The sequence below is a fragment of the Podarcis gaigeae genome, assembly GCF_964106915.1.
Source record: "Podarcis gaigeae genome assembly, chromosome: 11".
Lineage (NCBI taxonomy): Eukaryota > Metazoa > Chordata > Lepidosauria > Squamata > Lacertidae > Podarcis > Podarcis gaigeae.
Window position 1 is genome coordinate 14,889,001 of NC_139687.1, and position 15,766 is coordinate 14,904,766.

General features: G+C 38.9%; 1 protein-coding gene across 2 annotated transcripts in view; it reads right to left on the reverse strand.

The window, feature by feature from the left end:
• Positions 1 to 448: 448 nt before the first annotated feature.
• Positions 449 to 15,766, reverse strand: part of CHSY3 (chondroitin sulfate synthase 3) — a 93,578-nt gene continuing 78,260 nt past the window's right edge. For both annotated transcript variants that reach the window (XM_083702275.1, XM_083702276.1), the window contains one exon: positions 449 to 4,952. In XM_083702275.1, the coding sequence (XP_083558401.1) occupies positions 3,390 to 4,952 (1,563 nt within the window). In that variant the 3' untranslated portion in view covers positions 449 to 3,389. The remainder of the gene's footprint in view (positions 4,953 to 15,766) is intronic.

Genomic DNA, 15,766 nt, shown 5'->3' on the forward strand with positions numbered 1-15,766 from the left:
CCCCCCTAAATTAACAGAGAATTGTGTGACAGATAATATATCATTTTATCTTCAGGATGTCTGGAGAAATTGGCTATTACTATCTATACTGTCAAAAAGATGCACTAGAAACATAAGCAATGATGCTTGAACAAGAGACTAGATGAAAGGGGGAGAACTGTAAGATAATGTAGTTTTGAGACGTATGTTCACAACATAATGCTGTGTTGTATTTTCTAATTCCGGTTGTAACTCATCAGGAATCAACCTGCAATTCAGCAGGATCCTTTGGAGTGGACAACAGCTGTAATTTTGGGGGCACAGCTCCTATTCACCCACTAGGACTTGGGCATGGCAAAACAACCAGTAGACTACAAGCATTATGTCAATGTCATCTATAGAAGGTATCTGCTACCACAAAATAGCTGCCACGATTTATCTGAGAACAGTTACTCCAAACACAATGCAATATTTTATAACAAACATTTATAATCCAGTTTGTAACAAAGAAATCCATCATATAAACAAATGAATTCGTCATACACTAAATAAATATCTCTAAATAGTAGGAATTAACATTTTAAAGTTTTTTTTTTCAACACAGGACCCGATCCGGCAAGTCCTTAATACACAGAACTCCCTCTGCAGTCACCCAGTTCAGTTAATGTTCTATGGTGCAATTTAGTCTGATCAAACAATGTAAATTTAGTCCAAAGGTGAGCACAAATATTTTAGCAGGTATATAAAGGAATAATTAAGACAGACTGCCAGGACTTATTTGCCATCAGAAATGAGCTTAGTTTTTCAAATACTGTGCACAGTCAAATGACACACATATATAGTCAAATTGTAAATTATCTGGAGTTTCAAACAAAGCTTGGCTTGGCTGGATAAATTAAAACAGAACAACATAAGAATGTGCAGATCCTGGAAAGTAAAGGTTTTGGCTTTGACATATGGTTACGCATTTCAATTTGAAGAATTTAGATCAGTAACTGGGGAACAACATAGTTCAGAGACAAAGGACTGAGTCTGTGAGTTCTTCTGCCTTTCAACATCTTGTCTAAATGCCAGAAAAATGAGTGGTGCCTAATCTGACTTCATATAAGGCGATGGGAGTACTGTGATGGACACATCAATCTAATGTGTTGGCTTACCCAGATCTAGCTTTTGCATTAGTGAAGTTTTTGATAAACCTAAACTTTTATTATGCATGCAAGAATCTATGAGAGTGTCATCTGCCAGAAGGTTTTACACCTCAGGCTGAGGTGTAAATGTCAGGGACAAACCCCTAGATGCTAGTTATTTCATGACAGAACCAACCTGGTTTCGATGAAGTGCGCAAGCAATGCAGGGACCAACATGTAGCAACATGTAGATTGTTCAGATCTGCAGGGAGATTCTGAGAGATGAAGGGCAGGGACAGTAAATCATAATTTAAGAAGAGCATCATAGGTCCCCAACACCGAGAAGAATGGAAGATTAAAATATGGCAGAAAATGGCTTTGGGAACCTGGTGATAATATTCAGGGGACAATGTTGCTCTGACTTAAATATTCTAATCAATTCACAATATTTTTCTAGTTCTTACATCTATGTGATGTCTCTCCAGTTACAATTCATGCTGGTTTAAGGGTATCTAGATCAGGCATAGGCAAACTCAGCCCTCCAGATGTTTTGGGATGACAACTCCCATCATCCCTAGCTAACAGGACCAGTAGTCAGGGATGATGGGAACTGTTGTCTTAAAACATCTGGAGGGTCAAGTTTGCCTATGCCTGATCTAGATACATGATTGCTAGGTAGGAGTTTGTCATTTTTAAAAGGAGTTTTGAGGATACACGTTTTAATGCCCATTCCCCTTCATTTCCTTACAAGCCTTATGAGCCCATTCAAGTGTGGCATTTGCTGATTTGTAATTCATTGGAAACTTATGGAAATAGGATCAAAGGTTATTATAACCGAAATAGATACAGATGATACATTTGAACTCATATTGTAAGGGGAGTTGCTTCCTTAAAACATCCATAAATATTATATGCTCAGATTCCCTGTTGTTTGCATTATATTACATATGCATCTTGATATATATTTTTTACATTTCTTGGATATGTCCTCTGGATTCTTAGAACAGTTTTGTTACAAAATATTCTACCTCTCTGTCATAAATGCAGTTTAAAAGAATTTGGGCAAGAAATGGTTTGAAATGGCTATTCCTTTGCTTTTGCAAAATAATAATAATACTAATACTAATACAAAAAACAGGCCTAACATTTTGGTATCTAATTGATTTTCCATTCAGCATTCCACCAATATACCTTGACATTTCTGTATTCTTCAGAGAGAGGTCTTAACACATTCCATTTCCTATAAATCTTCACTAATATAAATATATTGGCAAGAACTTTGACCAGCAATAGTCATTTCATACTTAAATAATTACATTTCCTTTTAAGTTTAACAAGGATTGGTTCAGAATTAATGCACAATTATAAAAAGACAATATTAAGTACCCTTTTATTTCCCTTTGTATCAAGTGCAGTCTTATGAAAGGAACAAAATATAAAATTATTTATATATTAGAGGCTCATTCTAAACAGAGACAAAGCAACATATTCTTGTCTTTGACAAAAAAATATGGTGTGTCTGTACTTTTATTATAAATAACCACACTGTGTCATGATTTCTTCTTGCCAGCAAATGAAGGACATTGGTTCAGAAACCTTCTCAGCATATGTAAATATTTGACTAAGTCATGCTTCCTTGAGAAAACACAGTCCAATTGCATTCAGAGTAGACGGTAATAAGGAGATCATTCGCGTACGACATTTAAGGTTCTTGGTAGCCAGTACCAGTTGCACTAGGAAAGAAAACCCTCAGTTTGTATGTGGTTTTTCCTCTTTTTTAAAAAAATAGAGATACAGTCAGTTATTTGTTTACTTTAAAAATTATAAAGATGAAGAATAATACTGTTTCTTTTAGTTCTCATATAAATTATAAAACTCAAGTTTGGCAGAGTCTCTTTCCCAGAGGAAGCATAAAGCACTTTTGTGGTATCTTCACCAGAAAATATTTGTATCACATTAAGTTTGACAGACATGATGAAGATTGATATGGAATCCTACAGCCCAAAGAGAACATTCTTCTGATGCAGCTCCACGTGACGGATGTGCTCCATGGGATTATTTGATTGCCATGATTTTACTGAGTTTATTGATCAAAGGGAGTAGAAAGACACCACACTGAATCAGTTCAGTAGGAATCTGTAATGTTCCCGACAGCAGACTCTGTTCGTTTGAGGTCAAAAACATATCCTTTGGAAGACAAAAATGGAGTTGTAAGAATGCAATAAACAAAAAGAAAGAAGGAATGAGGTAAAATCCCCTAGGATGGCAGAGCAAGTTAGAATGTCAGGAGAGTGTTCGGTTATACCTGACACCTAAATGTTTTTCTAGCCATATTTCAGCTAGTTGCATGGCAGAGGCAAATGTACTTGCTTTGGACCCCAAACACATCTTGTATTGTTTAGGATCTAGGTTGGGATCACAATGAACTGGATGAAATACATGTACAACTCCCACTTCTTGGCTCCTAAATGCCTTAAGTCCAGAATTTATTACTTTAGTAAAGAGGTCTACATCCTCAAGTCCCCAGCCTTGAATAGAGGTATCAAATCCACCAGCATTCACAAGGTCACTTTTGTAAATGCAGGTAATCCCAAACCCATAGTCCCTCCAAAACCCAGTTTTCTTTGTGAAAACAAAGTTGCTGTCCGCTGGAGGGTTGCCCCCATGTGTTACTTTGGGGTCATACTGACTGAAAATAATAGGATAATAAACCTGTTGTCCTTGAATGGTGTTAGCTCTACACCGCTGGAGAAAATCGGGGGTAAATATCAGGTCAACATCACAAAATAGCAGCAAAGTGTCATTGTCAAACTTAGAGGCGGCCATTTCAAGACCCAAACCTCTAGAGAAAACTCCCGACATTGGAATGACGGTCATGTCTGCCATAGGATACTTCTTTTGATATTCATTGATCAGCTCTGTGTGTTTGCTGGAATCCTGACCAGAATCAGAGTTGAAGAGAATGACTGCCAGCTTTACGTTCTGCTTGGAAATAAGGCAGGTCTTTTCAAAATTCTCCATAAATCTTAGGAATATATCGTATCTCCCTGTGAGAGGGACAAGAATGTGAATCTTCTTGTCACTGCTTCCCCCTATTTCTTTGGTGCCTTGGAATGATGAAAAAATGTTCAGAGAATTAGAAAGGAAGGAGAAAGACTGCATGTCGCTGTTCACGTTTTCTACCAGGCTTCTTACATCCAGCTCTTCTTCCTCTTTGAAAAATGGTTTACTAAATAATTGTTGAAGGTAGGCATGACGCCGAACTGGAACAGTGACTTTTCTTCCTTTGTGCCTTTTATACAAAAGAAGCAAATCCAGAATGTATTCCACACCATGCAAAGGGTCAACCCTACGGTATCCATACTGTATTTCATTGAAGTCAATCAGCCTTCCTCTAGATTTAGAGTTCTCATTGATCATTTCCATTACCTGCATTACAGTATCATCTAATGCTGCCCGCAGGATGCTATTAATACTCTGTCTAGGTGGCTGATTCTCAGCCATTGAGTAAAGCAGCTTTCCAGTCAAAAATTCCCATTCAATGACTTCATTCCTGTCACGTGGCTGAAAGCGGTTGAAAGATGGCATCATTCCAAGAAGCTGGTCATCTTTGTTGATTTCATCGTTACTGAGCTTGCTCATGAGGGCACTTTCCCGGTGAAGCTGGATGGTACGATAACGCAATTCTGAAATTTTACGGGCCAATATGTAATTGTGAAGCCTATACTGATAGGCTGGCCTTTTATTTGGATGAAGTGTAATGGCTGTGTGAATTTTGCTGTTGTGAAGATCTTGTATATAACCCTTCCGGTTGTGTTCATAGTTTTCATGGAACAACTGCTGCATCTAGAAAACAAAAATAATAACTATTATTAGGTGTGTTTCTTCCAGCTATGAGATATCAGGAAAAACAATGACTCACTTATATTAACTTATTTTTACCTAAATAATACGCTGTTCTGCAAGCTTGCTTTTCACCAGTGAATTTTTATTTTTTTAAAAAAAAGTTTTTTCCAACTACAGTATTTCTCTTCACTCACTCATGTAAGGAATAGAAATTATATCTATTTTACAGGAAAATTACTCTATTTTAGAGTACAAATGTGTATATTGGGGAGAAGGGTAAGGAGAGAAGAGGGAACGGGAGGACCAGCTAATCGGTTCTTCTAATCTTAAAATGTGAAAACACTATTTCAAGTACATTTTTGTAAGCGTCCAAGTCTCATATTTGTAGTGACCTATTATTGCTACTACAGTTGGGTAATCGTCTATACATTTCTGTTCCTACTTGTTATCAATTAATCAAAGTTTTAAAGGAAGTACAAAGTATATTAAAAAAAAACTCAGAAGAACAAACGTGTCAAGTTAGGAGCCAACAATCAGAGTGAGTCTAAGACGTATTACATTCAGACATATTGCCACTTGTTTAGTAATGAATTTATTAGAACCCTTCTACTCAACAGGGTCTCATCTCCAAGGATCAAGCAAGAAACTGCCTCTTAAGGGGATAAATTGTCCTCTGACCCCTTTATAGAATCTACAATAGAAAAACACATGAGAGACTGTTTCAAGCTCTGAATGAATGCAAGAACACCATCTGTCCTTGGAAGGAACTTTCGCAAATCTGTCGTCCATGATCTTGGAAGATAAAATGTTCCTCTTTTTGACAGTGCATCGGATTGCCTGTCCCCCCCCCCCCCGAATTAGGGTTGTTCGCTATGCCTGTCATGAGGTCGTCTGCTCTTGGGGCAGGGGCCCGGTAGGAATTTTGTCCATCTGGCTGATTGGCTGGGCCCATTTGGTTTTTGCCTACTGCGTAGCAAATCGTCACAACTTGTAAGGTTGTGGTTAGGCATTGGTTTATGGTTTGTTTGGTTGGTTGGTTGAGGGGCATGGATTGGCTGTGCCTGCCCCTCTAATGCTGCTGCTGCAAGGGATTCCGTTAAAGGAATTGGGGGCTAACTATTGCTTGTCCACTCTGTCAAGGGGGCTCGGGCCATAGCAATGAGCTCCTGGTTGCATTTGGGGTGAGGACAGGTTCCCTGCTCCGTCGCTACCCCCAAGTGTATTCACCTATTCTGACTTTCGCATCGTGCAGAATGTCAGTCTGTCCCCCATGGTGGGGGCAGATAGTCGCAACCAATGCCTAAACAACCACTCTCAAATTTGTATTTTAATAAAGTTGTGGCCAAAATTATGCCAAAAATCTTAAACAAAAAATTCTGTGTGATGTGTGAGTTATTGGGGTGGCCCTGGGGACCTTGACACGCAACTCTGTTCTCCATGTGAATACAAAAGACTCAAGCAACAATGCCAGAGGCAGAGGAGAGGCAGAGGAACAGATTCAGAGACCATAATGAATGGAGGATATTTATGCTAAGCTACTGAATGCACTGAATCCACTTCGAAATTAAGAGCAGTGCTAGCAACATATTTAGGTGTAACTATTATAGCTCAACCCCTTCATGAATCACTGCCTTGTTGTGGCAAAAGGGCTTGAATAACTCCAAGAAGCTATGAGCTATGCTGTTCAGGCCCACCCAAGACAGACAGGTCATAGCTGAGAGTTTAGACTAAATGTGATCCACCTGGAGAAGGAACTGGCAAACCACTCCAGTATTTTGTCAAGGAAACTCCATGGACATAAAAAAACGAGAAGCTTTGAGAAGAAAGTGAGAGTTTCCAAGGCATGCTCTGGTTCATGAGGTCGAACACGACTAAGACGACTAAACAACAGCAAAACAACAATTATAGCTCAAAGAAGAGCAAAGAAAATTTAAGTCCCAGGAACCAGACGGAGGCTCCATATAAAATCTGGTTCACAACTTTTGCCGTGCATACCCTACGGCTGCTAGAGCAATTGCACCTCCTTTAGCGCAGAAAAAAAATTAAGCAATGCTCTAGCTGCACTGAGTGAACCACTATGGCCTTTCCTAGCTTGCCTGGAACAATGCAATTGGTAGAGTCATGAAATCAGATCCCAAGGTACTTGTAAGAATCAACTTGTTCTGAATTATGGCCAGTCATGGCCCAATAATATTTGGCCTCCATTTCAGAAATACCTTTGTTTCCTTATACATAATAATTAGACATTCTTTCCTATAGTAGTCTGCATATCCAGTAAGCAGAGAACAGCCACTACAGAGGTTGTGGCTGCTTGTTTATTACAACAATAAATATTTATTAGCTGCTGATTCAGTAGGACCACACCATCTAGCATTATCTATTCAACTGCAAAAATGATGTTGTCACTTTCTGGGAAAAGTTCACAATACTTTTTCAAGTATGGCATTTCACACTGTTGCACTTTCTGTTTTTTAGTGAGTAAAAAGACTCACATAGTATAGCAGCCTTGCAGGGAGAAGCTAACCAGATATGCCAGAAGAAACAGTGCAATCCAGAAGGAAGCTAAGGAAGGCAAAACTAAACATGGTATTAATTGTGTTAATGAAATTCATGTGCATGCTTTTTGTTACGTAAATAGCAGCTCTGTGGACCCTTGGCACCATAGAAGGTTTGAGTTAGCCTGCTGGCTCTCTCCCTTCCATGGTCCTGAAAAAAAAATCACCTCTCTGAAGCTATTGTTTGCATTTCAAAGGAAGCTCCCATTGGTGCCAAAGGAGGCTTCTCTTCTAGTGCAAACAATAGCTTTCCTGAGGTGATTAATGTTAAATCACTTGCAGAGAGAGGCAGAGTTAAACTGCATCTCTTAAGACCCACCCTGTCCCAAGACTGCTCAGGCTTTTCCAGCTCTGCTACATACACTACAAAAAGCATGGGCATTCATCATCATTATCATCATCAATACTCGCTTTTGGATCATTCCTACTATTTATACAATTGTGCAGTTCTTGATGAATTAATATGAATAAGTTGAACCCCACCAAAAAATGTGGAGCATGTATATGCAAAGTTGTGTGTGCATATCAGGAAGGAGAGTGGCTCAGTCGATAGAGCATGAGACTCTTCATCTCAGAGAGGTGGGTTCGAGTTCCACATTGGGCAAAATATACCTGCATTGCAGCGAGTTGGACTAGATGATCCTCATGGTCTCTTCCAACTATGATTATATAGCATCTTCAATGCTCTCCCTTCTTAGGTGAGAATGTACAGTTCTAGGAAATTTATTTGCCTTGAAAGCAGAGATCCACATCTTCAAAGTATCACCTCCTTAATGTTTTCTCTCTCCTTAATGTTTTCTCTCTCCCTTCACACATGCAAGTACAAGCAAGTGCAGATTATTTTGGATATGGTTTTACCCCTTTGGTGTGTTTTTTAAAAAAATGTACTTCTGAAAAGTTCTGAGTTCTTCTGAACTTGCCAACAGCACCGCCACCACCCCATTTGTGTGATGTCCTTTTGTCTACATAAGTATCAGCACTCGAGACTGAACATCAGAAATAAAGGGAATGACAGCTGTTTTTTCTCTGTTTTGATTACACTTCCCGGCTTTCAGACTACAGTTAAAGCAACTCAGTATTTCTATGGATTATATTCCCATTTTCTCAAATGGGAAATCCTTTTAGCTTTGGGAGAAAACATTATTACAAAACAGAGCCCCGTAAGAAAAAAAAAACACAACGTTTTGAAAGCATTATTAAAAAGAGGACATTTCAAAAACATTTATGCAAACATGCAGAGGGCTGGTACAATGGATTTTATAAGTCTCCGTCCTCCTTTTAAACCATTAGAAACTTTGTTGAAGCACAGAATACACAATGATGCTGGGCCCTTAGGCAATACTGCACCACTACAAATCCAATTCTGGCCTATTGATTTAAGTCAAAAAATGGAATACAATCAAAGGCAATGTAGAAGGCTCCTACAGAGTGCAAAATTTTCTGCTTTTGACTTGTAGTGACCCTTTTACTTCAGTTTAAGTCACATATTTCATTCTAGTAATACATAACAATTTATGTGATTATCTGTAATTAGCAATGATTCATAGTATTTATCCTGAAAGTATATGACTTCTGAGTCCAGTAGAGGATTCCATTGTAAATGGAGCAGGATATTTTAATTTTAAGGTCACAATGCACAATCCATTCTTTGTCCCCCATAGAAGTTTAATTATCTACAACAGGTCAGAGATGGTGTAGTCCATAATCTAATAAACATTTTCTGCAGAATTCATTACCAGTATATAAAAACAAAATAAAAACTGAGAATCAAACTAAAAGCCAGTTCCCTTGTATAAAATATGTTAATCATTAAGTCAAATAACCTAGTTTCCCCCCAGTGTTTGATGCTGAAGTTTAGCAAATCCAAACCACTGTTTAAGTATTAGATTTAAAAAGCAGTCTGTGGTTTGCAGCTGGAACAGCAATGGCAGAAACTGCACAGACAACTCAGAAGACACACACTCTTTGTAGGCTGCTGCGGTTTATGGTTTCTAGCTATATAATATTCCTGAATGCATATTGCTAACTTGTACAATTACGTATTGGCAATATGTATCTGCTTCAGACAAAGCCCGAATGCTAAAGTGAAGCTCCACTTCAGTTTGGTATTTGGACCTCCTCCAAAGCGAACTGGGTTGTCCCTGAAGCAAGGGAAGGGCACTTTGGAGCTTTCTAAGAGCAGCAACTGCTCTGAAGTCCTGCATCAAGGCTTTATAAGCTGTCTTGATTTATGCATTTTTCAATGGGGGCTGGCACCCATTGGGTCTGGTCGGGCAGAAGACAGAAAAGCCAACACTAGATTGCACCAGACCCAATGACTCATTCTAGTCATTGTCCCCATCCTCCTCCCTGTTGAGTTCTACAAGGGCACCACTGAGACCAAGGAGGTGTAAATTGACTTTCTGGACTAAATAGAAAAAGAAGCTCTTCTTTGGAGACAGAGATAACCTGGCCACAGTTACCCAGCATAGGAGCCAACTCCTAGGGGCTGTGGGGGCTTCTGCCCCCACAATAAAATATTTGAGGAGGCTGGCTCCCCACAAAGTTGGTGGCCATTGCCATTCAATGGTGTGTGTGCACTGCATCATGTGATCAATTATGTGGTATGGGGCTTACCTGGGCACCCACAATATCTTATTTGACTCAGCACTCCTGTTACCCAGACTCTGGTAACTTCTAAGGTGGACTACTGCAAAGTGTTGTACACTGGACTACCTTTCAAGACTGTTCAAAAACTGCATCTGGTACAACACAGACACTAACTCAAACTGGTTGTTGTGAATACCTCTTGTCGGTGCTTAACAGTTCCAACAGCTCCTGATACATTTCTAAGTAAAATTCAATGAGCTCTATTGTGGAGATGTCCATTAGACTGGCCAGGAAGTTTCAGCAAGTGCAAAATTTTCAACTTACTCACTGGAGGAGCTGATCGCTACCATGTTACACCACTGCTGAAAGAACTGTAAGGTAAAGGGACCCCTGACCATTAGGTCCAGTCGTGACCGACTGTGGGGTTGCAGCGCTCATCTCGCTTTATTGGCCAAGGGACCCAGTATACAGCTTCCGGGTCATGTGGCCAGCATGACTAAGCCACTGCTGGAGAACCAGAGCAGCACACGGAAACACCGTTTACCTTCCTGCCGGAGCGGTTCCTATTTATCTACTTGCATTTTGACGTGCTTTCAAACTGCTAGGTTGGCAGGAGCATGGACCGAGCAATGGGAGCTCACCCTATCGCGGGGATTTGAACCACCAACCTTCTGATCGGCAAGTCCTAGGCTCTGTGGTTTAACCCACAGTGCCACCCGCGTCCCTGAAAGAACTGTACTGGCTACCAATTACCCAGCTGTATGCTTAATGGATAAATGCAAGGGTTTGAGGCTTAGCTTTAAGGCCCTACATAGTTTATGTAAGATCTGGGTGCTTGAAGGATTTTCTGTGTCTATGACTGATCGTATCTTTAGATGACCCCCTCAATCTGAGGAGGATGGGAGGCAGCTGAACAGATGACATTCACCAATGGATTCCGTGCCCCCCCCCCCCCGAAGGCTTGCCTGGCAACCCATTTTGCTAGCTTTTCAATTCCAGGCAGACCTTTTGCTTTCCCAGGCTTTTTATACATCTACTGAGTTTTACGACAAATAATATTTTGAATATTATTTTAGGGTTGTTTTTGCTCTTATATTGTAAACTTCTCTAGATAATGTTAACCGAATGGCAAAATATAGACTCCATTCTGGTGGCTCCATCTTAGCCACCAAAGGCCAAAGGGTCCCAGCTTACACAGAGACATGCATTGTTCACTAATTTGGGTAGCTGTGTACTGCATGCACTTGCCTGTTGAAGGGTTGTGTGTGTGCCCGTGCACACTCTCTCACACACACAAGTCAATGCAACAGTGTTAACCAGAAGGTGGGTGGTTCAAGCCTGCTCACCCAGGGACAGCTGTGGGCAAAATTCATACATTGCAGGGAGTTGAACTAGATCAGAGGTTCCCAAACATATTTGGACTACCACCCTCTTTTCAGAAAAAAAATATATTACCCAGCGCCCGCCTGGAAATTTACCTTCTTTAAATTACCACTACGACTTTAACTCTATGTTAGGTGTCATTACACGACAGATGAAACATGTGCAAATGCTTCTTCAAAACTGATTAAGTGGACTAGATTAAAAACCCATGGGAAGAGGGGACTGGAGTGACTTCAACAATAACAGCAGGGGAATGAAAGGGAAACTGGAACCATGCTAAAAGTTGTTAGAACACTGTCAATGATATCAAACTTTCTTTGGGAAACTCACCCAGGACTACAAACCAAAACTGTTTAACATATAGCATGGCTTCTATAACAAGATTTATCTTAGCTCAGAATTATTTTTCTTGCATACAGACACATGTTCAGACACAGAGGAGCAGCCAGTTCACAAATGAGGAACCGAACATCATGCCTTCTCTTTCTTCCATTGTTAGCACATAAAAAAATCAAATTAAGATTTTAGCCCTTATGGTGTAATCAAGGAGATTAAGTACAGCTTCCTCCCAGCTGATTTTATTAACATTAAAGTTTTATGATAAATTATGAACATCCCTAGAGCTAAACATCCAATTAAAATAGCATAAGCATGGCAGGATGTCTATTACAATGTTTTCTTAGAAGAAATTTTAATTATATTGCCATTATACTTTTCCAGTGCCATAGTTATGTTTGTTAGGGGATGAGATGAAAATACAGCATTAATTAGCATAAATGTATTCTTAAAGCCTTATAGAGAATCAGTCTTAACCAAAAAAAAAAAAAAAAAAGTAAAATCCAAGCTGGAATTACATGCTTCACAGAGACTGAAAATACCACATTTACAATTCCTCTTCCATCTTAATAGAGAATTAACAGGATGTTATGGATTGTCGCACTGTAAGGGTTATGAATTAGTTGCTACCGCTAATGAACAAAAGAAAACCCACAGACAATACTACATGATATATTAAGAACAGCTCATACGCACCCCACACCTCTTCTGTTTTACAGCTCAGCATATGCCAAAATTATAGGAGTGTTGCTCTAACCTACCCTTGACACAAAGCTGATCTTAATGCAAGGCTGATCCTACTGTGGATGCCACTATCCTGAAAGTGATCTCTCCAACGTCAACTATCATCAGCATATGAGTGACAACCAGTTCCAAATCTTCTGATGACTTCATCCACTGGCTTCAAATAAATATGCTGAAAACCTAAGCGGGGTAGAATGGATCCCTGAGGGCATCCCCTAACATAAATGCCATGGGAGAAAAGTAAAGCCCATTAATACTACTTTGTAGAATTGGCTTTCCTGGTAGGAATGGAACTAAGGAAAAATGGTGATTCCATTCTCCATCCCAGAGGGCCTATCCAGAAGAGTAGCATGGCTGATGGTATTAAATACCACCAAGAAGTCCAGCAGAATCGATTCAGCTGCTTTCACCCAGCTTCTCTGGGTAGAGGTCATCGATTACAGCAACCAAGGTAGATTCAGTTCCCAATATGAGTGAGATTTCAAACTGCACAAATATAGGTATTAGTTTCATCTGGAGTTAGTCAGCAACCACACAATTCAACACCTTGTACAAGAAACATCTATAGCCTTTTAATCTCTCTCTGTGTTACTGTTTCTGTTTATAACTATGGTATGTATTTTGGTTTTGGTTTTTTGCTTAGATCATAAGATGTTTGTGGGAGGTTCTATTGTAGAACTGAAAGATGGGGTGTAAATGTTCTCACAAACTAATCTTTTTATTTTTCCTCTTGGGGTTACATTTTCATTTATGTCCATGTCATTTCAGTCTGAATAGAATAGTCTTAATACATTTTGTGACTCATGAGATGATGTTAGAAGCAATGTAATCCCTAGGCTGATGGTCTAATACAGTAACAAATGTGATCACAACTCCTTGATATATCATAAAACCAGCAATCTTGTGCTTCAGACATTTCCAGTTATAAAGAACTATTGCTCTACTGTATGGTACAAATATTTAACTACATTTAGCTGCACTAGAGATGCTCAATAGAATCCAAGCGATATTAAGTCAGCGCTGAAATCTTATTAGAGGAATACAAGTTGTTTATTAGTCACAGTTCCACATCTGTCATCTTCTACCTCATATTTCAGTGAATGATACTTGTAAATTTGTTGTGGGAAGCAGACAGGATATATCAAAGAAATTTTCCAGTTTCTTCTTTGTGTGCATTACATAGATGTTGCTTAATCAACAAGGTCACTGTATTACTGCATAGAACATCTGGTTAATTCTGGGAATCAAGTTTTATTTCCTCCGACAAATCCACAACCCACATCTGTCAATTTCAAACCATATGGTTAATTAAAACCACCTCAACTGTGACCTTCTAAAAATCCATAGTGTGCACAATAATGAAATCAGTTGAAAAACATTATTTCCAATCGTATCATTTATTTCCTAGATTCTTTTATTCAATATTGACTGGCTCTGAACACTACAAGAAACAAGTGATGATGATGATGATGATGATGATGATGATGCTAATAATACCTTGCCCATTTGGCTGGGTTCCCCCAGCCACAGTCAAGTGATGTATACTTTTTTTTAAACAAATAAATAAACTTCTTTCAAAAGTTTGCACCATTAGTATTCTTTGAAAATCCCTTCCTTAGAAGGTTCACTGTTTCTACCAGGACTCAGTAACATCAGAAACTGAAAATTGTAATTTCCAGAAAAACTGCCAGTAGATTATGGGATAAATACTTTCTGATTCCAAATAAGTAATTTATAATGTAGTAAGTATGTCTGTCTATCTATCTATCTATCTATCTATCTAATCTATCTTCTATCTATCTATCACCTATCTATCTATTTATCTATCTATCTAATCTATCAGCTGTGGGATGAGTTAAAAAACACGCCCAAATCCTCTGTATTATCCCATCTTTTATAGCAAACTCAAGACTTAGGCACCATTTCATTAAAAAGCAAGTTGGTATTCTTTGAAAATTCCTTCCTTAGAAGGTTCACTTTTCTACCAGGACTCAGTAAAATTAGAAACTGAAAATTGTAATTTCCAGAAAAACTGCCAGGAGATTACAGGATATTTTCTGATTCCAAATAAGTGTAAGTGTGTGTGTGTGTGTGTGTGTGTGTGTGTGTGTAGTATTTCTATTCTATTCTATCAATCAATCAATCAATCAATCAATGATCTTTGGTATGAGTTAAGAAACACACCAAAATCCTCTGTATTATTCCCAAGACTTGTGCCACCAGGACTGAAGCCAGAACGGGGTCATGAGAAACAAGAGGAAAGTATCAGCATGCTTGAGAAAACGCTGGGGTTTACAGAAGTACAAAGAATGTTTAAAAAACAGTGGAGCAATGCAAAACAAAAACCAGTCCAACAAGGGCTTAAGCCCTGGGACTGGAAAAGATGGGTGCAATGGGAAGAGTCATGGGGGATCTGTGGATTTTCAAGAGTGCTGGGAATTGTAGCTCTGTAAGGCTTAAATGTTCTGCAAGGAAGGAATGGCAAACTGGAACCCTGAACAGGAGCAGTTCTTTTTAGGAGGAAGGATACACTCCTTTTGCTGCAAGAGCTACTTGTAGAAAATAATTTTCTCTAGAAATAAAAGGCACAATATTCTGGATAGTTTGATGCTAACAGTATGAACCCTTTCAAGTTTACTCATAAATAAGTTTCACTTTGTTCAGTGGATCTTCAGTGTTTGTAGGACTGCTGCTTGAGTGCAGAATTCTCTTCAAAATAAAGCAGTTTCTTCAAAGCAGAAGTAAGGGTCTGAATAATCTGCAAAATAGGCTGAACACAATATAACATTGCCACTGCAAGGTAAATAATTAATTGCAACCCCTTTCTTTAATATAAGCTACACAAGCATAAAATTGAAAGATTGTCACGAAACTGCTTATAGAAGAGAAGTGGAGGAGTAGGACCAGTGCCAACTGCATAAATTGTGCCTGGCCCTGGCAGCAAACCATTACTTTCATCTAACCAGTTATGGTCCAAGCTTACTATGATACTGCACCAATATTATCTTTTTTCAAAATAAATATTTTTTGATCCAATAAAACTGATTTATGTAAGATCAGGCTTTATCTAGGTTAACAAATAGATGGAATTGTATTTCTGTCTTTTCTTTCTAATCTACCTGTGATTCATTCTGTGGTTTGGGACAGGTTCTTTTCATTTCCAAAGTTTTAAGACAGCTTTTGCCACGCCAATATATGTATTTCCAT